At 43.7% G+C, this 18654-nt stretch overlaps 1 protein-coding gene across 1 annotated transcript in view; it reads left to right on the top strand.

Annotated features, from left to right (window-relative positions):
- The window catches only part of LOC115108423 (cytosolic carboxypeptidase 6-like), a 425052-nt gene that overhangs the window by 388751 nt on the left and 17647 nt on the right, over nucleotides 1-18654 (top strand). Inside the window, exon 10 of the mRNA XM_029632715.2 lies at nucleotides 10506-10655. Within this exon, the coding sequence (XP_029488575.1) occupies nucleotides 10506-10655 (150 nt within the window). The remainder of the gene's footprint in view (nucleotides 1-10505; nucleotides 10656-18654) is intronic.

The following is an 18654-nucleotide window of genomic DNA, read 5'->3' as shown; positions in this document are numbered from 1 at the left end:
CTCAGCAATCTGACAGCGCCATTTTGGATAATTTGTTAAGGATGACAAAAGGGCCAGTATTGCCATGGTTCATTTCTGACCTTTATAATATTAGAAAATTAATTTTCTATCTGAAACAAATGTATTAGGTGCGGTCATACCGGTTAGATGAATATTGCACCTTGAAAATCCCCCCTCCTCCTCCTGGCTGTACTTTCTCTCTTTTCCTTTATTTCTGTGGGGAGCCATTGTCTGCTGTATTCAGGGCGCTTGGGGAAACGTCTCTTTCTGTCTGTCTGTCTGTTGAGATGTCCTCTGGTGTCATCGGCCCATTTCTTATCCATTTCTGAGATTTACGGGCAATTTGTCTCCATCATTACTCCCCCTTTTCAATTCCTCAACCACTTCTCCTCCAGTTTGAGGCAGAACTGTCTGGCTCTCACAGGCAAAAAAAAACAAGAAAATGACACCGCGGAGGAACCCATTTGGGGTGTCTTTCTGGTGTGTGCAGTTTGTACTCAAGATGCTTTGGTGACACAATGGGAGCATAGATCCACCAAACAGACCCAGCTCTTTGACTGACGTTGGTTCAATTACTTGAATTCCATTTAGTGAATTCTTTGTACCCAACGCGCTGTTTCTCTAGAGAGAAATCATCTCATTCACGAGAGAAATCGGAGAAATCAAGTCAATAATTATGTGGGACGCTGGGCTGAAGGGAGTTATAGTTTTCAACCTAGTTCAGGGCAGAAAGTGGTATTTAACTATAATGACCATAATCCATTGCACCAGTTTTTTCCAGCTCAGAGACGATCAGAGAGGAAGAGGCGAAACAAGATGTTTTACTCTTGCCAAAATCTGTCCAAAATAACACAATGCGTTTCTATGGATTTATTTTGGAGTTAACCTTGTCACCTTGCCTTCCAGTGTTTGTGACAACGACTCTCATTGTTAGGGCATAGACATTAGCATCTTGTCATTATATACAGATCTCTGGACGGATACACTTCACGTTAGGTTAGATACACACAGACTGGATAGACCGCACGAGAGAGGAATGTACACAACACAACTAGGAGAAGGACAGAGACAGTTTGTGAAATTATACCTTATCTACTTTGAATAACTAGTAAAATAATTTTTTAGTCAGACAGCTCTGCAGCATACTTAGGCAGGCAAGCTAAATAGGATGACTAAAGACAGTAAAGTATGGCGTGGCTGGTTGACTGCTACTGCTTGAGCAGAGATGAGATGATTACTTTATATAATAAAGTAATCAAATAAAAACCAAGTAATATACACAACTGAAATATTTTATTATTTCATAGTCATTTCCTATTTTTCTGTTGATGTCTACCCAATGTGCACCTGACAGAGACAATGGAATATTTTCAATTAAAAATCTCAAAAATAATTGTAACATCATTATTTCATAATGCATTTCATGTATAAAAAAAAGAAGAAGAATAGAAACCAAAATCGAAAACCGTGATTATTTATTGATACTCGAACCGAACCGACCTCATAAAGCTCTAATCTCTCAGCACTATTCCAGACAGATGCAGCTGCTTATGAAGCGCTAACAGGCACAGAGTGCTGTCTGAGTGCCCGTTTAGCTTGATTACATGTCACCTCTGTGTTAAAAAGGGCCAAATATGTCCATCAATTAGTCTGTGGCAGAGAGAGAATGAGGGGCTTACGGGCTTGAACACTACCACGTCTGCTCTCTCTCTGCAGCACATCTGGACTCACCCACCGCTCCGACCACACTGCATCACTCATTTCTCTGCTCTCTCTCTGCAGCACATCTGGACTCACCCACCGCTCCGACCACACTGCATCACTCATTTCTCTGCTCTCTCTCTGCAGCACATCTGGACTCACCCACCGCTCCGACCACACTGCATCACTCATTTCTCTGCTCTCTCTCTGCAGCACATCTGGACTCACCCACCGCTCCGACCACACTGCATCACTCATTTCTCTGCTCTCTCTCTGCAGCACATCTGGACTCACCCACCGCTCCGACCACACTGCATCACTCATTTCTCTGCAGCACATCTGGACTCACCCACCGCTCCGACCACACTGCATCACTCATTTCTCTGCTCTCTCTCTGCAGCACATCTGGACTCACCCACCGCTCCGACCACACTGCATCACTCATTTCTCTGCTCTCTCTCTGCAGCACATCTGGACTCACCCACCGCTCCGACCACACTGCATCACTCATTTCTCTGCAGCACATCTGGACTCACCCACCGCTCCGACCACACTGCATCACTCATTTCTCTGCTCTCTCTCTGCAGCACATCTGGACTCACCCACCGCTCCGACCACACTGCATCACTCATTTCTCTGCTCTCTCTCTGCAGCACATCTGGACTCACCCACCGCTCCGACCACACTGCATCACTCATTTCTCTGCAGCACATCTGGACTCACCCACCGCTCCGACCACACTGCATCACTCATTTCTCTGCTCTCTCTCTGCAGCACATCTGGACTCACCCACCGCTCCGACCACACTGCATCACTCATTTCTCTGCAGCACATCTGGACTCACCCACCGCTCCGACCACACTGCATCACTCATTTCTCTGCTCTCTCTCTGCAGCACATCTGGACTCACCCACTGCTCCGACCACACTGCATCACTCATTTCTCTGCTCTCCAGTTATACAGGCATACTTATAGACTCTATCAAATTAAATCAAGATTTATTTGTCACGTATACAGATTTACAGGTGTTATAGCAGGTGCAGCGAAATGCTTATGTAACTAGCTCAGACAGTGCAGTAGTATGTCTCACAAATACAATACAAATGCAGACAAAACAAAAAGTATCAAGACAAGAAACCAAGAAATTACAGAACGAGTCCAATTAACAATCCAGAGTAGATATATTATAGTGATCATGTGTCAGAATTCAAAATATAAATAAGTGCTGTGTATAGACAATCGGTAAATTATTCTGCATTTATAAACACTTCTTGCCCTGGATGATGGAGTGCCATTTTAGCATGTTCAGCTATATGGTAATAATGTTAGCAGAGAGCAAAAGTTAGCAAATGCTAAATGCTTTGTGAGAGAATCAGCTAGTCTGTAATCCTGCTTAAATCAGCAGCATTTTTTCTGTGTTAAGATAAGCGCACCGTTTATGGCCCTTATAGGCCCAGACTAATTAATATGCAGCAGATAAGTACTTGTCGGACAAAATTAATTTGACCTTCCGCTTTAAACTAAACTGCAGCAACACCAGTTCAGATGAAGTTGAGCCCGAGTCCTTCTATTGAGTTGTAGGGAGCTCCTGCCAGAACAATCGGTTCTCTGCATCTTTCTCTGAGAGCTTTCATTTGTAATACCTCTACACTCAGATTGTCTTTTGACTTTCATTCTCTACATTTCTTAATTGTCTCTAATTGCTTAATTACAATTTCATATGAACAATTCTCTAGGTCAAGGTGGGTTGTTAATGAAACAATCAATCACTGCTTCAGCCTCACAGTCCTGTCTGCCTGTGATTGACAGCGCATTAGGAGGCTGTTATGCTGGCTCTCAGTTGACATTGTGGGCTGGATTGCACTTCACTGTATCATTCTACTTCCATTGTCCTTGACATTTTAGGGGGAATCACCATAGTGACGTTTTGTTTGGAGACTAAGAGATTCTGTTGGAGATTCACTTTGGCTTCCCAGATTGAATCTTTTATATCATTCCAGAGAAAACTTCTTGAGTACGGGCATTTAAGTGACCCAACGCTGTGCGACCATTTCATTTAGATTCTTAATTACATTGTTAACAGAAGAAAATAAAGCGGGTGAGCCAATCCAACTCCATCGTTGCAGGACCTCTGCGCCAGCTCAAATTGCACCATTACATACAGTACCCCATCATTCGAGCTGTGCTTTAACAAGGGGTGGTTCCCAACTACCTCCTCCCCTTTAGCTTGGCGAGCGCTGCCGATTAGAGGGCTTTCTGCCTCTATTAGACCCTGGGAACTCCTTCAACTGCGTGATGGAGCTGCCTTAATGGCGGCTGCGTTTTGCTTTCTTTTTCTATTTTTTTGTTGTTGTTTCCCCTTCTTCCGCTTGGGCTCCATCCATCAGGCTGCCAGAGCCTGCTGCCGGCCCACTCCCAGCCACAATATTTCACAGCTAGCCATCAGAGCAGCTGACAGCACCGCGCTTGCCAGGAAATTGCTTTGGCTGTGAGCAGAATTTCAAGCATCGCGTCGCCCTCTCCACCCTCCTCTTCTCCCTCTCCATCCCTCCCCACTCCCTGACGACCCCCGGGAACTGATGTGCGCTCTGGAATGTGTAACAAGAGTAGGAGAGATAGGGAGGGGAAGGAGGCTGTGTTGAGCTGGGATGGAGAGTGAGGGGTCAAGGGGAATGAGAGTGAGAGAGGGCCCATTACACCTGATTCGCTGTGTCCAGGGCTAGAGAGAGAGCAAGAGCAAGCCTGAGCTTTATACACTGGCCACAGTAGCATGTGATTGGCTTTGAATCCTATTCTACAATTCTCAACTGGATAAAATGTAACTGAACTGTTATTCCCCACTGTGTCACCCCTGCTATGCAGCCTTGTCAACTGATAGAGATTTTCAGAAGACTGTCCCTAGAGAGAATGCCTATCACCATATTGCACTGTTAAAGCCAAACTTTTGAAATAAAGCTTGGATTAATGATTTAGGGAGTGTGTTATTTTTGTAAAAATGTTTATTAGGGGGTAGATCAGCTTTAATAATACACAATAACCCCTAATGACAATGCAAAAACAGGTTTTTAGAAATGTTTGCTAAATGTATTAAAGATTAAAACAGAAATACCTTATTTACATAAGTGTTCAGACCCTTTGCTATGAGACTCGAAATTGAGCTCAGGTGCATCCTGTTTCCATTGATCATCCTTGAGATGTTTCTACAATTTGATTGGAGTCCACCTGTGGTAAATTCAATTGATTGGACATGATTTGGAAAGGCACACACCTGTCTATATAAGAAGTGACTAAGAACCCGATGGTCACTGACAGAGCTCCAGAGTTCTTCAATGGAGATGGGAGAGCCTTCCAGAAGGACAACCATCTCTGCAGCATTCCACCAATCAGACTGTTATGGTAGAGTGGCCAGACGGCAGCCACTCCTCAGTAAAAGGCACATGGCAGCCCACTTGGAGTTTGCCAAAAGGCACCTAAAGGACTATCAGATCATGAGAAACAAGATTCTTTGGTCTGATGAACCAAGATTGAACTCTTTGGCCTGAATGTCAAGTGTCACATCTGGAGGAAACCTGACACCATCCCCATGTTGAAGCATGGTGGTGGCAGCGGCATCATGCTGTGGGGATGTTTTTCAGCGGCAGGGACTGGGAGACTAGACAGGATTGAGGGAAAGATGAATGGCACAAAGTACAGAGAGATCCTTGATGAAAACCTGCTCCAGAGCATTGAGGACCTCAGAGTGAGGTGAAGGTTCACCTTCCAACAGGACGACGACCCTAAGCACACAGCCAAGACAACGCAGGAGTGGCTTCAGGACAAGTCTCTGTGGCCCAGAGCACAGACTTGAACCCGATAGAACATCTCTGGAGAGATCTGAAAATAGCTGTGCAGCGACGCTCCCCATCCAACATGACAGAGCTTGAGAGGATCTGCAGAGAAGAATGGGAGAAACTTGCTTGTAGCGTCATACCCAAGAAGACTCGATCGAGGCTGTAATCGTTGCCAAAGGTGCTTCAACAAAGTACTGAGTAATGGTCTGAATAGCTATGTAAGTAAGGTATTTCTGTTATTGTATTTTTTATGATTTTGCAAACATTTCTAAAAACCTGTTTTCGCTTTGTCATTATGGGCTATTGTTTGTAGATTGATGAGGGGGGGAAATGATTTAATCCTTTTTGGAACGAGGCTGTTAATGTAACAAAATGTGTAAAACGTTAAGGCATCTGAATACTTTCCGAATGCACTGTATGTCCTATTTGCGGTGTTTTTATCCCTACTGTGTTGAGAACTTTTGTGTCCCAGTTCCTTTTAAACTCATCAAAAAAAGAAACGTCCTCTCACTGTCAACTGCGTTTATTTTCAGCAAACTTAACATGTGTAAATATTTGTATGAACATAACAAGATTCAACAACTGAGACATAAACTGAACAAGTTTCACAGACATGTGACTAACATAAATTGAATAATGTGTCCCTGAACAAAGGGGGCGTCAAAATCAAAAGTAACAGTTAGTATCTGGTGTGGCCACCAGCTTCATTAAGTACTGCAGTGCATCTCCTCCTCATGGACTGCACCAGATTTGCCAGTTCTTGCTGTGAGATGTTACCCCACTCTTCCCATACACCTGCAAGTTCCCAGACATTTCTGGGGGGAATGGCCCTAGCCCTCACCCTCCGATCCAACAGGTCCCAGACGTGCTCAATTGTATTACATTTACATTACATTTAAGTCATTTAGCAGACGCTCTTATCCAGAGCGACTTACAAATTGGTGCGTTCACCTTAAGACATCCAGTGGAACAGCCACTTTACAATAGTGCATCTAAATCTTTTAAGGGGGGTGAGAAGGATTACTTTATCCTATCCTAGGTATTCCTGAAAGAGGTGGGGTTTCAGGTGTCTCCGGAAGGTGGTGATTGACTCCGCTGTCCTGGCGTCGTGAGGGAGTTTGTTCCACCATTGGGGGGCCAGAGCAGCGAACAGTTTTGACTGGGCTGAGCGGGAACTGTACTTCCTCAGTGGTAGGGAGGCGAGCAGGCCAGAGGTGGATGAACGCAGTGCCCTTGTTTGGGTGTAGGGCCTGATCAGAGCCTGGAGGTAGTGAGGTGCCGTTCCCCTCACAGCTCCGTAGGCAAGCACCATGGTCTTGTAGCGGATGCGAGCTTCAACTGGAAGCCAGTGGAGAGAGCGGAGGAGCGGGGTGACGTGAGAGAACTTGGGAAGGTTGAACACCAGACGGGCTGCGGCGTTCTGGATGAGTTGTAGGGGTTTAATGGCACAGGCAGGGAGCCCAGCCAACAGCGAGTTGCAGTAATCCAGACGGGAGATGACAAGTGCCTGGATTAGGACCTGCGCTGCTTCCTGTGTGAGGCAGGGTCGAGAGTATTGGTATTGAGGGTATTGAGATCCAGGCTCTTCGCTGGCCATGGCAGAACACTGACATTCCTGTCTTGCAGGAAATCATGCACAGAACGAGCAGTATGGCTGGTGGCATTGTCATGCTGGAGGGTCATGTCAGGATGAGCCTGCAGGAAGGGTACCACATAAGCGAGGAGGATGTCTTCCCTGTATCGCCCAGCGTTGAGATTGCCTGCAATGACAGCAAGCTCAGTCCGATGATGCTGTGACACACTGCCTCACACCATGATGGACCCTCCACCTCTGGAGTGGGATCGATTTGGAGTACAGGCCTCGGAGTAATGCTCATTCCTTCGACAAGAAACGTGAATCCGACCATCACCCCTGGTGAGACAAAACCGTGACTCATCAGTGAAGAGCACTTTCTGCCAGTCCTGTCTGGTCCAGTGACGGTGGGTTTGTGCCCATAGGCGACGTTGTTGATGGTGATGTCTGGTAAGGACCTGCCTTACAACAAATCTACAAGCCTTCAGTCCAGCCTCGCTCAGCCTATTGTGGACAATCTGAGCACTGATGGAGGGATTGTACGTTCCTGGTGTAACTCGGGCAGTTGTTGTTGCCATACTGTACCTGTCCCGCAGGTGTGATGTTCGGATGTACCGATCATGTGCAGGTGTTGTTACACGTGGTCTGCCACTGCGAGGATGATCAGCTGTCCTTCCTGTCTCCCTGTAGTGCTGTGTTAGGCGTCTCACAGGACGGACATTGCAATTTATTGCCCTGGCCACATATGCAGTTCTCATGCCTTCTTGCAGCATGCCTAAGGCACGTTCACTCAGATGAGCAGGGACCCTGGGCATCTTTCTTTGGTGTATTTCAGAGTCCGTAGAAAGGCCTCTTTAGTGTCCTAAGTTTTCAGAACTGTGACCTTAATTGCCTACCATCTGTAAGCTGTTAGTGTCTTAACGATCGTTCCACAGGTGCATGTTCATTAATTGTTTATGGTTCATTGAACAAGCATTGGAAACAGTGTTAAAACCCTTTACAATGAAGATCTGTGAAGTTATTTGTATTTTTTCCGAATTTTCTTTGAAAGACAGGGTCCTGAAAAAGGGAAGTTTATTTTAAGATGTATTATTTATCTAATTAACCTTTCTTCTAATGCTGTCTTATCTATTTATAAAATACTATACTTAGAAAGTTGAATATGAATTATTTGACAACATTCTCTATCTTGAATGGTATAGTGTAGTTTACTTCTTTATCAATTGTTGTATTTTATTTTTTATATATATTGTGTTATTACAATCCCTATCATTCATAGTATTGGGTGTTCCATTATTCTAATCCTCTATGGGAAATGTGTAATATTTAGAATAGCCATGGAGTAGTCTTGGTGTCTCTGAACATTTGGTTATCAATATACAGTTTATCGACTACAAGAGCTACACGTTTCTCTTTTAATCTATTCTCCTTGAAGAGTGGTTATAGAACTTTGCACAGTTCTGCAATTTCCTTCGGGATCATATCATTCATGCCACTGGGTCTTTTCCCCAGACTTTTAACCATTATTTTATCATTGAAGGATGCAAATTTGGGATGCATATTTCTGTCTGAAAAGGTGTACCCGTTCGAGTTGGATTTTATCGACAGCATCGCCGGAAATTCTTTCACCACACTTTCAGGACTTCGCCCGCGTTTTTTTGATACCAGTACCAGATTTTCTCTCACAGATCTAGTCTGTATGTCAAACAGTGGCGACCCGTCGTTCAGGGCAGGTGGGGCATTAACTCAGTATTCTGTCAGTCATAGGGATTTGCGCAATCGCCAAGCTTCAGTCCTTCAGTAAATGGTAGACATCCAAAATTTCAGCCCTATGAGATAGTACAAGTGCCCTTCCAAGAAGGCTCAAGGTCATTATATGTACAGTAGTTTTGATTGGACTGATCATTTCAACATCTTACTTTCACAATCTTAGCTAGCAGTCATCATTATGAATCAAGTCTACTGGCAAATTGTTTTTAATCCTTGTCATATGAAGAGAAATAATGAAGAGAAAATATAGATAAAACGTATCGGTGGTCATCGGCCATTGGACATAAACATTACACAAGTTGTAAATCGCAAAATCGCAAATTCAACAATGAGTTGTTTGGAAGGAATCGGTGACAGTGGCTAACCACAAGCATTGCAACTGGGAAGTCACACTGGGAAAATATGTTTTGAACGGTCATACAACTCGGAATTGTACATCTTTTTCTTTGATGTCAAAATTTGCCAAGGACGGACCGCCGCGCACAACAAGGTCCAAAAATGTTTTATATGCTGCTGCATAAATTATGTAATATGCCAGGGAGATGTGTTCAGCCATATCAGCTGTGTGTGTGTGTGTGTGTGTACCTTGTAACCTAGGATGGGTCCGAAATGCCCCTGTGCACAAAGTGAGGTCCATACAGAAATGGTTTGTCAAAATATGTGTGGAAGAACTTGACTGGCCTGCACAGAGTCCTGACCTCAACTCCATTGAACACCTTTGGGATGAATTGGAGCGCTGACTGCAAGCCAGGCATAATCGCCCAACATCAGTGCCCAACCTCACTAATGCTCTTGTGGCTGAATGGAAGCAAGTCCCCGCAGCAATGTTCCAACATCTAGTGGAAAGCCAGAAGAGTGGAGGCTATTATAGCAGCAAAGGGGAGACAAACTCCATATTAATGCCCATGATTTTGGATGAGCAGGTGTCCCCATACTTCTTGTCATGTAGTGTATGTGTGTGCGTGTGTGTGTGACAGCTGGTTCTCATAGAGTTTAACTCTCAGCTCCTCAGCCTGCTGTGTGGGAAGCAGTGTAGCTACAGTAACTTATAGTCTGAATAAAGCCTGATTGTGTGTGGGCTACTGTATTGTAGTGCAGCTGTATCTGGAAGGCTCTCCCCAGCAAGTCTCCACATCTCATCTGTGTGGGGCCACCAAGCCAGTCTCCTGGGCTCTCCTCTCCTCAGCTCTGTCCCTGGGCTCTACAGGGGATAAAATATGACTAGTATCATCATTCTTCCCTCCCTCTCTCTCACACTGTCGCAGTGGAAGGTTTGCTAGCTCTTCTATGATTCTCCTCTGGTGCTCTGCCACCTCGGAGAGTCATCTTTCACTAGGAAGATGCCCTCCACAGCCAAACAAGGCATTTGTGTGACACAGCTTGGTTGTTGTTGTTCCCAATGTTTTTGTAGAATACATGACGTGGGCATTTGAAAAATACGTAGCCAAGGAGTCTTAGGCAAATCAAGATCTTTACATTTTGATAGAAATGGCAATGGCTATGAAATTTGTAAATGGTGTATATTCGGCAGGTTTGTGACACCCCTGCCCTGTGCCCCTTTCTCTCTCTGTGTGTGTGTGTTTGTTTGTGTGTGTGTGTGTGTGTGTATGTGTGTGTCATGTATTCATTAGGTAGGGCTGGAGTTCTACATTGATGTTCATGCCCACTCCACCATGATGAATGGCTTCATGTACGGGAACGTGTTTGAGGAGGAGGAGAGAGTCCAGAGACAAGCCGTGTTCCCTCGCCTGCTCTGCCAAAACGCCCCAGACTTCTCCTTTGTAAGTCCATCACATCAACTGTACCAGGGACAACTTTAGGGCCCAGAGTTGTCCCTGGTCAGGCCATATCAATCCTAACCATACTCATCTCACATATGTTCCACAGGAAATACACCCCACATATTAGCAGGTGCTAGTTGGCTATGCTACAGTAGTTACTGTATCACCCACAACAGGGTTAACTGAGATCTATCGTACAGCTGGGTGTGGAAGCTATATTTTAAAATTCTGTGTTCCCTTTCACCTCTCAGCCACATTGACCTTCAGCGCTCAGCCAATGTGACATTTTGTATCAGTGCCAGTTACATATAGCCAGAAGAATAACCTTTTTTTGTGCAGTGACACATTCACAGCTCTCATAGAACTTTCTTCACCAGTACACAAGGAAAGTCTTTCAACAGCCAAAATGACTTTAGCCATCCAGCATACATAAAGAATGTCACAGATTGTCCACCACTTATTTATTTTGCTGGCTCAATAAAGAGCTAACCTTTTGTTGTGAGTGTATACAGACGTGTGTGCCTGCATGTGTAAAATAAAATGTAATTTGTCACATGCTTCGTAAACAACAGGTGTAGACTAACAGTGAAATGCTTACTGATGGGCCCTTCCCAACAATGCAGAAAGAAAAAAAGATAAATAATAGAAAAATAATAACACAAGTAAAAATACAGAATGAGTAACGATAATTTGGCTATATACATCGGGCACCAGTACCGAGGCGATGTGCAGGGGTACGAGGTAATTGAGGTAGATATGTACAAATACATAATGACAAAGCAAAAACAGTTATTTAGAAATGTTTGCTGATTTAAAACAAAATGCAAAATTGAAATTATATTTACATAAATATTCAGACTCTTTACTCAATACTTTGTTGAAGCACCTTTGGCAGTGATTACAGCATAGATTATTCTTGGGTATGAAACTACAAGCTTGGCACACCTGTGTTTGGGGAGTTTCTCCCATTCTTCTCTGCAGATCCTCTCAAGCTCTATCAGGTTGGATGGTGAGCGTTGTTGCACAGCTATTTTCAGGTCTCTCCAGAGATGTTCTATCGGGTTCAAGTCCGGGCTCTGGCTGGGCCACACAAGGACATTCAGAGACTTGTTCTGAAACACCTGTGTGTTTGTATTTTACTGAGGAGTGGCTTCCGTCTTTCCGCTCTAACATAAAGGCCTGATTAGTGGAGTGCTGCAGAGATGGTTATCCTTCTGGAAGGTTCTCCCATCTCCACAGAGGAACTCTGGAGCTCTGTCAGAGTGACCATCAGGTTCTTTGTCATCTCCCTGACCAAGGCCCTTCTCCCCCAATGGCTTAGTTTGGCTGGGCAGCCAGTTCTAGGAAGAGTCTTGGTGGTTACAAATGTAATCTTGGGGACCTTCAATGCTGCTGACATTTTTTGGTTCCCTTTCCCAGATCTGTGCCTCAATGTTTTTTTTTTTTGCTTTGTCATTATGGGGTATTGTGTGTAGATTGAGGATTTTTCTTTATTTAATCCATTTTAGAATAAGGCAACGTAACAAAATGTGGGAAACGGGGGTCTGAATACTTTCCGAATGCACTGTATACTGTCCATACCATCTATATATGGATACATGACACATTCAGATATTTCCTATGTGGGTATTGTTGTTTTTCTGCTTGGTATCACTGCACTGTTGGGGCTGGAAACACAAGCATTTCGTTGCACCTGCAATAACATCTGCAAATATGTGTACGCGACCAATAAACTTTGATATAATTTGCCCAGCCTTTCAAAGCATTTCATGGGCACAGATGTTTATTTTTTATTTCACCTTTATTTAATTAACCAGGTAGGCAAGTTGAGAACAAGTTCTCATTTACAATTGCGACCTGGCCAAGATAAAGCAAAGCAGTTCGACACATACAACAACACAGAGTTAAACATGGAGTAAAACAAACATACAGTCAATAATACAGTAGAAAAATAAGTCTATATATAATGTGAGCAAATGAGGTGAGATACAATGAGGTAAGGGCAAAAAAAAATACAATACAGCAAGTAAAACACTGGAATTGTAGATTTGCAGTGGAAGAATGTGCAAGGTAGAGATAGGAATAGTGGGGTGCAAAGGAGCTAAATAAATAAATACAGTAAGGGGAGAGGTAGTTGTTTGGGCTAAATTATAGATGGGCTATGTAGAGGTGCAGTAATCTGTGAGCTTCTCTGACAGCTGGTGCTTAAAGCTAGTGAGGGAGATAAGCGTTTCCAGTTTCAGAGATTTTTGTAGTTCGTTCCAGTCATTGGCAGCAGAGAACTGGAAGGAGAGGCGGCCAAAGGAAGAATTGGTTTTGGGGATGACCAGAGAGATATACCTGCTGGAGCGCGTGCTACAGCGAGTTGAGATAAGGGGGCACTTTACCTAGCAGGGTCTTGTAGATGACCTGGAGCCAGTGGGTTTGGCGACAAGTATGAAGCGAGGGCCAGCCAACGAGAGTGTACAGGTCGCAGTGGTGGGTAGTATATGGGGCTTTGGTGCTACGATGTGAGATGTGAGTGCTACGGGGCGATAGTAATTTAAACAGGTTACCTTGGGCACTGGGTCAGGGAGAGGTTGAAAATATCATGAAGACACTTGCCAACTAGTTAGCGCATGCGCTGAGTACGCATCCTGGTAATCCGCCTGGCCCCATAGCCTTGTGAATGTTAACCTGTTTAAAGGTCTTTCTCACATTGGCTACGGAGATCGAGATCAGAGTCATCCGGAACAGCTGGTAATCTCATGCACGGTTCAGTGTTGATTGCTTCGAAGCAAGCATAGAAGGAATTTAGCTCGTCTGGTAGGCTCACGTCACTGGGGAGCTTGTGGCTGGGTTTCCCTTTGTAATCTATGATAGTTTGCAAGCCCTGCCAAATCCGACGAGTTTCAGAGTATTAGTCCTGTATTGACGTTTTGACTGTTTGATGGCATGTCAGAGGTCGTAGGGGGATTTATTATAAGCGTCCAGATTAGTGTCCCGGTCCTTGAAAGCAGCAGTAGCTCTATCCTTTAGCTCAGTGCAGATGTTGCCTGGAATCCATGGCTTCTGGTTGGGATATGTGAGGACGGTCACTGTGAGGACGACGTTGTCGAAGCACTTATTAAATTAATGAAGCCGGTGACTGTGGTAAACTCCTCAATGTCATCGGTTGAATCCCAGAACATATTCCAGTCTGTGCTAGCAAAACAGTCCTGTAGTCTGCTTCATCTGACCGCTTCCATATTAAGTGCGTCACTGGTTCTTCCTTTTTTTGAGTTTCTACTTGTAAGTAGTAATCAGGAGGATAGAGTTATGGTCAGATTTGCCAAATGGAGGGCAAGGGAGAGCTTTGTATGCGTTTCTGTGTGTGGAGTAAAGGTGATCTAAAGGTGAGCTCAAGCCTCGGTGCTTGTGCACTGCTCCTGTACTCCACCTCCTTTCCAACTGCTCCACTAAAACCCGCTCCAAATTCGCTCCATTCATTATAATCACAATTTAAATACCCATCTATTTTTGTGACTACCTGGACCTACCGATAGGTATTGAATTATTGAAATGAAACCATATGATTTGAATGAAAAGTATTTTAGTAAACAACATGAAAGGTTGACCGTTTGAAGGCTACATGTGGTATTAAACAGCATATAAAACAGCATATACAGCATATAGGTCAAGAGCCAGACAGGTAGCCTAAGGAAGGAAAATGAATTATTTAGACTATTAGCCTATTACCTCAAGGTTATAGCCTACAAATAAATACACTGAGTATACCAAACATTAAGAACACCTTCGATTCATCAGGGCATGGACTATACAAGGTGTCGATAGCGTTCCACAGTGATGCTGGCCCATTTTGACTCAAGTTGACTGGGTGTCTTTTGGGTGGTGGACCATTCTTCATACACATGGGAAACGGTTGAGTGTGAAAAACAGGGTGGTAGTAGGTGTGCCGGGCACCTACTATCACCCTATTCAAAGCCACTTAAATATTTTATCTTGCCTATTCATTCTCTGAATGGTACACATTACACAATCCATGTCTCAATTGTCTTCAAGGCTTAAAAATCCTTCTTTAACCTGTCTCCTACCCTTCATCTACACTGACTGAAGTGGATTTAAGGAGTGACATCAATAAGGGATCATAGCTTTCCCCTGGATTCACCCGGTCAGTCCATGTCATGGAAAGAGCAGGTGTCCTTAATGTTTTGTATACTCAGTGTTAATTGTAAAACATTTGCGAGTGCGACACACTAGGCTGGCAGGAACATTAAGCACTCAGCATTTAAACAACATTTTGTTGTATTCAATTAGTATCGTCTATAAATTGTGCATATAGGCTGTGAATTGAATGAAAAATGCCAAGTTAGGCTCAGTCTACAATGCCTTTGAATTCACTTTTGGCTTTAGGCTCATGCGATGGTGCCTGGAGAGCAGGCCACCAGCGGAGAATACACTCTCCGTTCTTGCAGAGCCACTGGGAATGCTAAACACCCATCCGGCCACTCTTGCCAGGCTGGGTAGGGATGCGGAGATGTTTTTACATTTTTCTATAGGTAGTTCTAAAGGTTTTTAGGCAAAATAACCCTAGCAAAACGTAAAGTTCCTTGAAAGAAGTAAAATGTCAGGCCCATTGGGCCAAAATCAATGTGAGTGAGAAGGCTGACGCACCAGCCTTTGGGAAACTCACCAGTCAAATTGGGCGTGCTCTGCTCCTCACCTGCTCTGCTCACATACTCTGATTCTAACTGAGGCCAGCAAAACCTTGAGACTTAACATTAAAGATTGTACAACAGCTGTTGTTAACAAGGAGACACACCTCCCTCTTAACCTTATCCGGAGCTGCCGTTTGGTCTTGTTGATGCATAGCAAAACCATCTAGATGTATATTATCCATGTCCATGTTCAGCAACGACTCCGAGAAACATAGGATATTACAGTTTTTCATGTCCGTTGATAGGATAGTCTCGTATGGAGTTCATCTAGTTTATTCCCTAGTGGTTGTACGTTCATCGAAATAAGCAGTACATCCACAGCTGCCGACTCGTTGAAGTAGAAATCGTCACCCAAATCGAGGTCAGTGATCACTGTTCTGATGCCCAGGAGATGTTTTTGGTCATAGAAATGATGGCAGAAATATTACAGTTGGAAGTCGGAAGTTTACATACACTTAGGTTGGAGTCATTAAAACTCGTTTTTCAACCACTCCACAAATTTCTTGTTAACAAACTATAGTTTTGGCAAGTCGGTTAGGACATCTACTTTGTGCATGACACAAGTCATTTTTCCAACAATTGTTTACAGACAGATTATTTCACTGTATCTCAATTCCAGTGGGTCAGAAGTTTACATACACTAAGTTGACTGTGCCTTTAAACAGCTTGGAACATTTCAGAAAATGATGTAATGGCTTTAGAAGCTTCTGATAGACTAATTGACATCATTTGAGTCAATTGGAGGTGTACCTGTGTATGTATTTCAAGGCCTACCTTCAAACTCATTGCCTCTTTGCTTGACATCATAAGGAAATCAAAAGAAATCAGCCAAGACCCCAGAAAAAAAATTGTAGACCTCCACAAGTCTGGTTCATCCATGGGAGCAATTTCCAAACGCCTGAAGGTACCACGTTCATCTGTACAAACAATAGTACGTAAGTATAAACACCATGGGACCACGCAGCCATTATACCGCTCAGGAAGGAGACGTGTTCTGTCTCCTAGAGACTTTGGTGCAAAAAGTGCAAATCAATCCCAGAACAACAGCAAAGGACCTTGTGAAGATGCTGGAGGAAACAGCTACAAAAGTATCTATATCTACAGTAAAACAAGTCATTTATCGACATAACCTGAAAGGCCACTCAGCAAGGAAGGCACACTGCTCCAAAACCGCCATAAAAAAGCCAGACTACGGTTTGCAACTGCACATGGGGGCAAAGATCGTACTTTTTAGAAAAATGTCCTCTAGTTTGTCCTCTAATTACCATCGTTATGTTTGGAGGAAAAAGGAATAGGCTTGCAAGCCAAAGAACACCATCCCAACCGTGAAGCACGGGGGTGACAGCATCATGTTGTGGAGCTGCTTTGCTGCAGGAGGGACTGGTGCACTTCACAAAATAGATGGCATCATGAGGCGGGAAAATTATGTGGATATATTGAAGCAACATCTCAAGACATCAGTCAGGAACTTAAAGCTTGGTCGCAGATGGGTCTTCCAAATGGCCCATGACCGCAAGTATACTTCCAAAGTTGTGGCAAAATGGCTTAAGGACAACAAAGTCAAAGTATTGGAGTGGCCATCAAAAAGCACTGACCTCAATCCTATAGAAAATTTGTGGGCAGAACTGAAAAAGTGTGTGCGAGCAAGGAGGCCTACAAACCTAACTCAGTTACACCAGCTCTGTCAGGAGGAATGGGCCAAAATTTACCCAACTTATTGTGGGAAGCTTGTGGAAGGCTACCCGAAACGTTTGATCAAAATTTAACAATTTAAAGGCAATGCTACCAAATTCTAATTGCATGTATGTAAACTTCTGACCCACTGGGAATGTGATGAAAGAAATAAAAGCTGAAATAAATAATTGTCTCTACTATTATTCTGACATTTCACATTCTTAAAATGAAGTGGTGATCTTAACTGACCTAAGACAGGGAATTTTTTACTAGGATTAAATGTCAGGAATTGTGAAAAACGGAGTTTAAATGTATTTGGCTAAGGGTATGTAAATTTCCGACTTCAACTGTATGTAAAACAAGTTAAGATCAGCGTAAAAAAAAACACACATAATATCAGAATTGGTTAGGAGCCCATAAGACGGCAACTATCCACTGCAGCACCATCTTCACCACACCGTTTGTGTGTGTGTGTGTGTACTTCTGCATGTTCGTGCTCGCGTCGAGTGTGAGTGTATACCATTGGGGTGTGTACAGTAGTGGTGACAGCAGGCCAGAAGTCATGTCCCTTACTGTGCTCTTTTTTTCCTGCCCATTCAGCACTGCCCAAAGCACATAGAAATCAATAAGTGAAAACTGCCAGGAGTGAAAGCCAACCCTGCATTTACGTTACAGGGGTCAAGTTCCATTCATGTTGAGTGGACTACTAGAGTGCAATGGAAACTAAATTGACTTAATCATGTATTACACTGAAGCTGACTGAAAATACATGTCATATGGAGGGTGTCCACCCACTCTGACCAGAGTAGGTGAAAACACGCTTTGGTGATGAAATTTCACTTCCTTATGTTATATTTTATGACATTTTACCAAGACAAATACGATTATTCATGTTCTGAATCGTTCATTATATCCAAAATGTCGGATTTTGTAACCTATTAAACGGTCGGTTGTTTAGCAACAAAACCAACACATGCACAACTATGGGGTTAAACAGATAGCGATGGCTTAGATTGTTGACAACACAAACTACAGTGCCTTCGGGAAGTATTCCTGAGCCCTTGACTTTTTCCACATTTTGTTATGTTACAGCCTTTTTCTGAAATTGATTATATTGATAAGGGGGGGAGACTATCTACACACAACCCATAATGACAAAGCAAAAACAGGTTTTTAGACATTTTTTATAATTTATAAAAAATGTAATTGACTTTGAAGCACCTTTGGCAGCAATTACAGCATTGAGTCTTGGGTATGATGCTACAAGCTTGCCACACCTGTGTTTGGGGAGTTTCTCCCATTCTTCTCTGCAGATCCTCTCAATCTCTGTCAGGTTGGATGGGGAGCGTTGCTGCACAGCTATTTTCAGGTCTCTCCAGAGATGTTTGATAGCATTCAAGTCCGGGCTCTGGCTGGACCACTCAAGGACATTCAGACACTTGTCCCGAAGCCAATCCTGCTTTGTCTTGGCTGTGTGCTTAGGGTCATTGTCCTGTTGGAAGGTGAACCTTCGCCACAGTCTGAGGTCCTGAGCGCTCTCGAGCATGTTTTCATCAAGGAGCTCTCTGTACTTGGTTCCCTTCATCTTTCCCTCGATTCTGACTAGTCTCCCAGTCCCTGCTGCTGAA

This window comes from Oncorhynchus nerka, linkage group LG24 (genome assembly GCF_034236695.1).
Source record: "Oncorhynchus nerka isolate Pitt River linkage group LG24, Oner_Uvic_2.0, whole genome shotgun sequence".
NCBI lineage: Eukaryota > Metazoa > Chordata > Actinopteri > Salmoniformes > Salmonidae > Oncorhynchus > Oncorhynchus nerka.
Note: the sequence above shows the minus strand (reverse complement) of the source record. Positions and strands in the feature narration are given on the sequence as shown.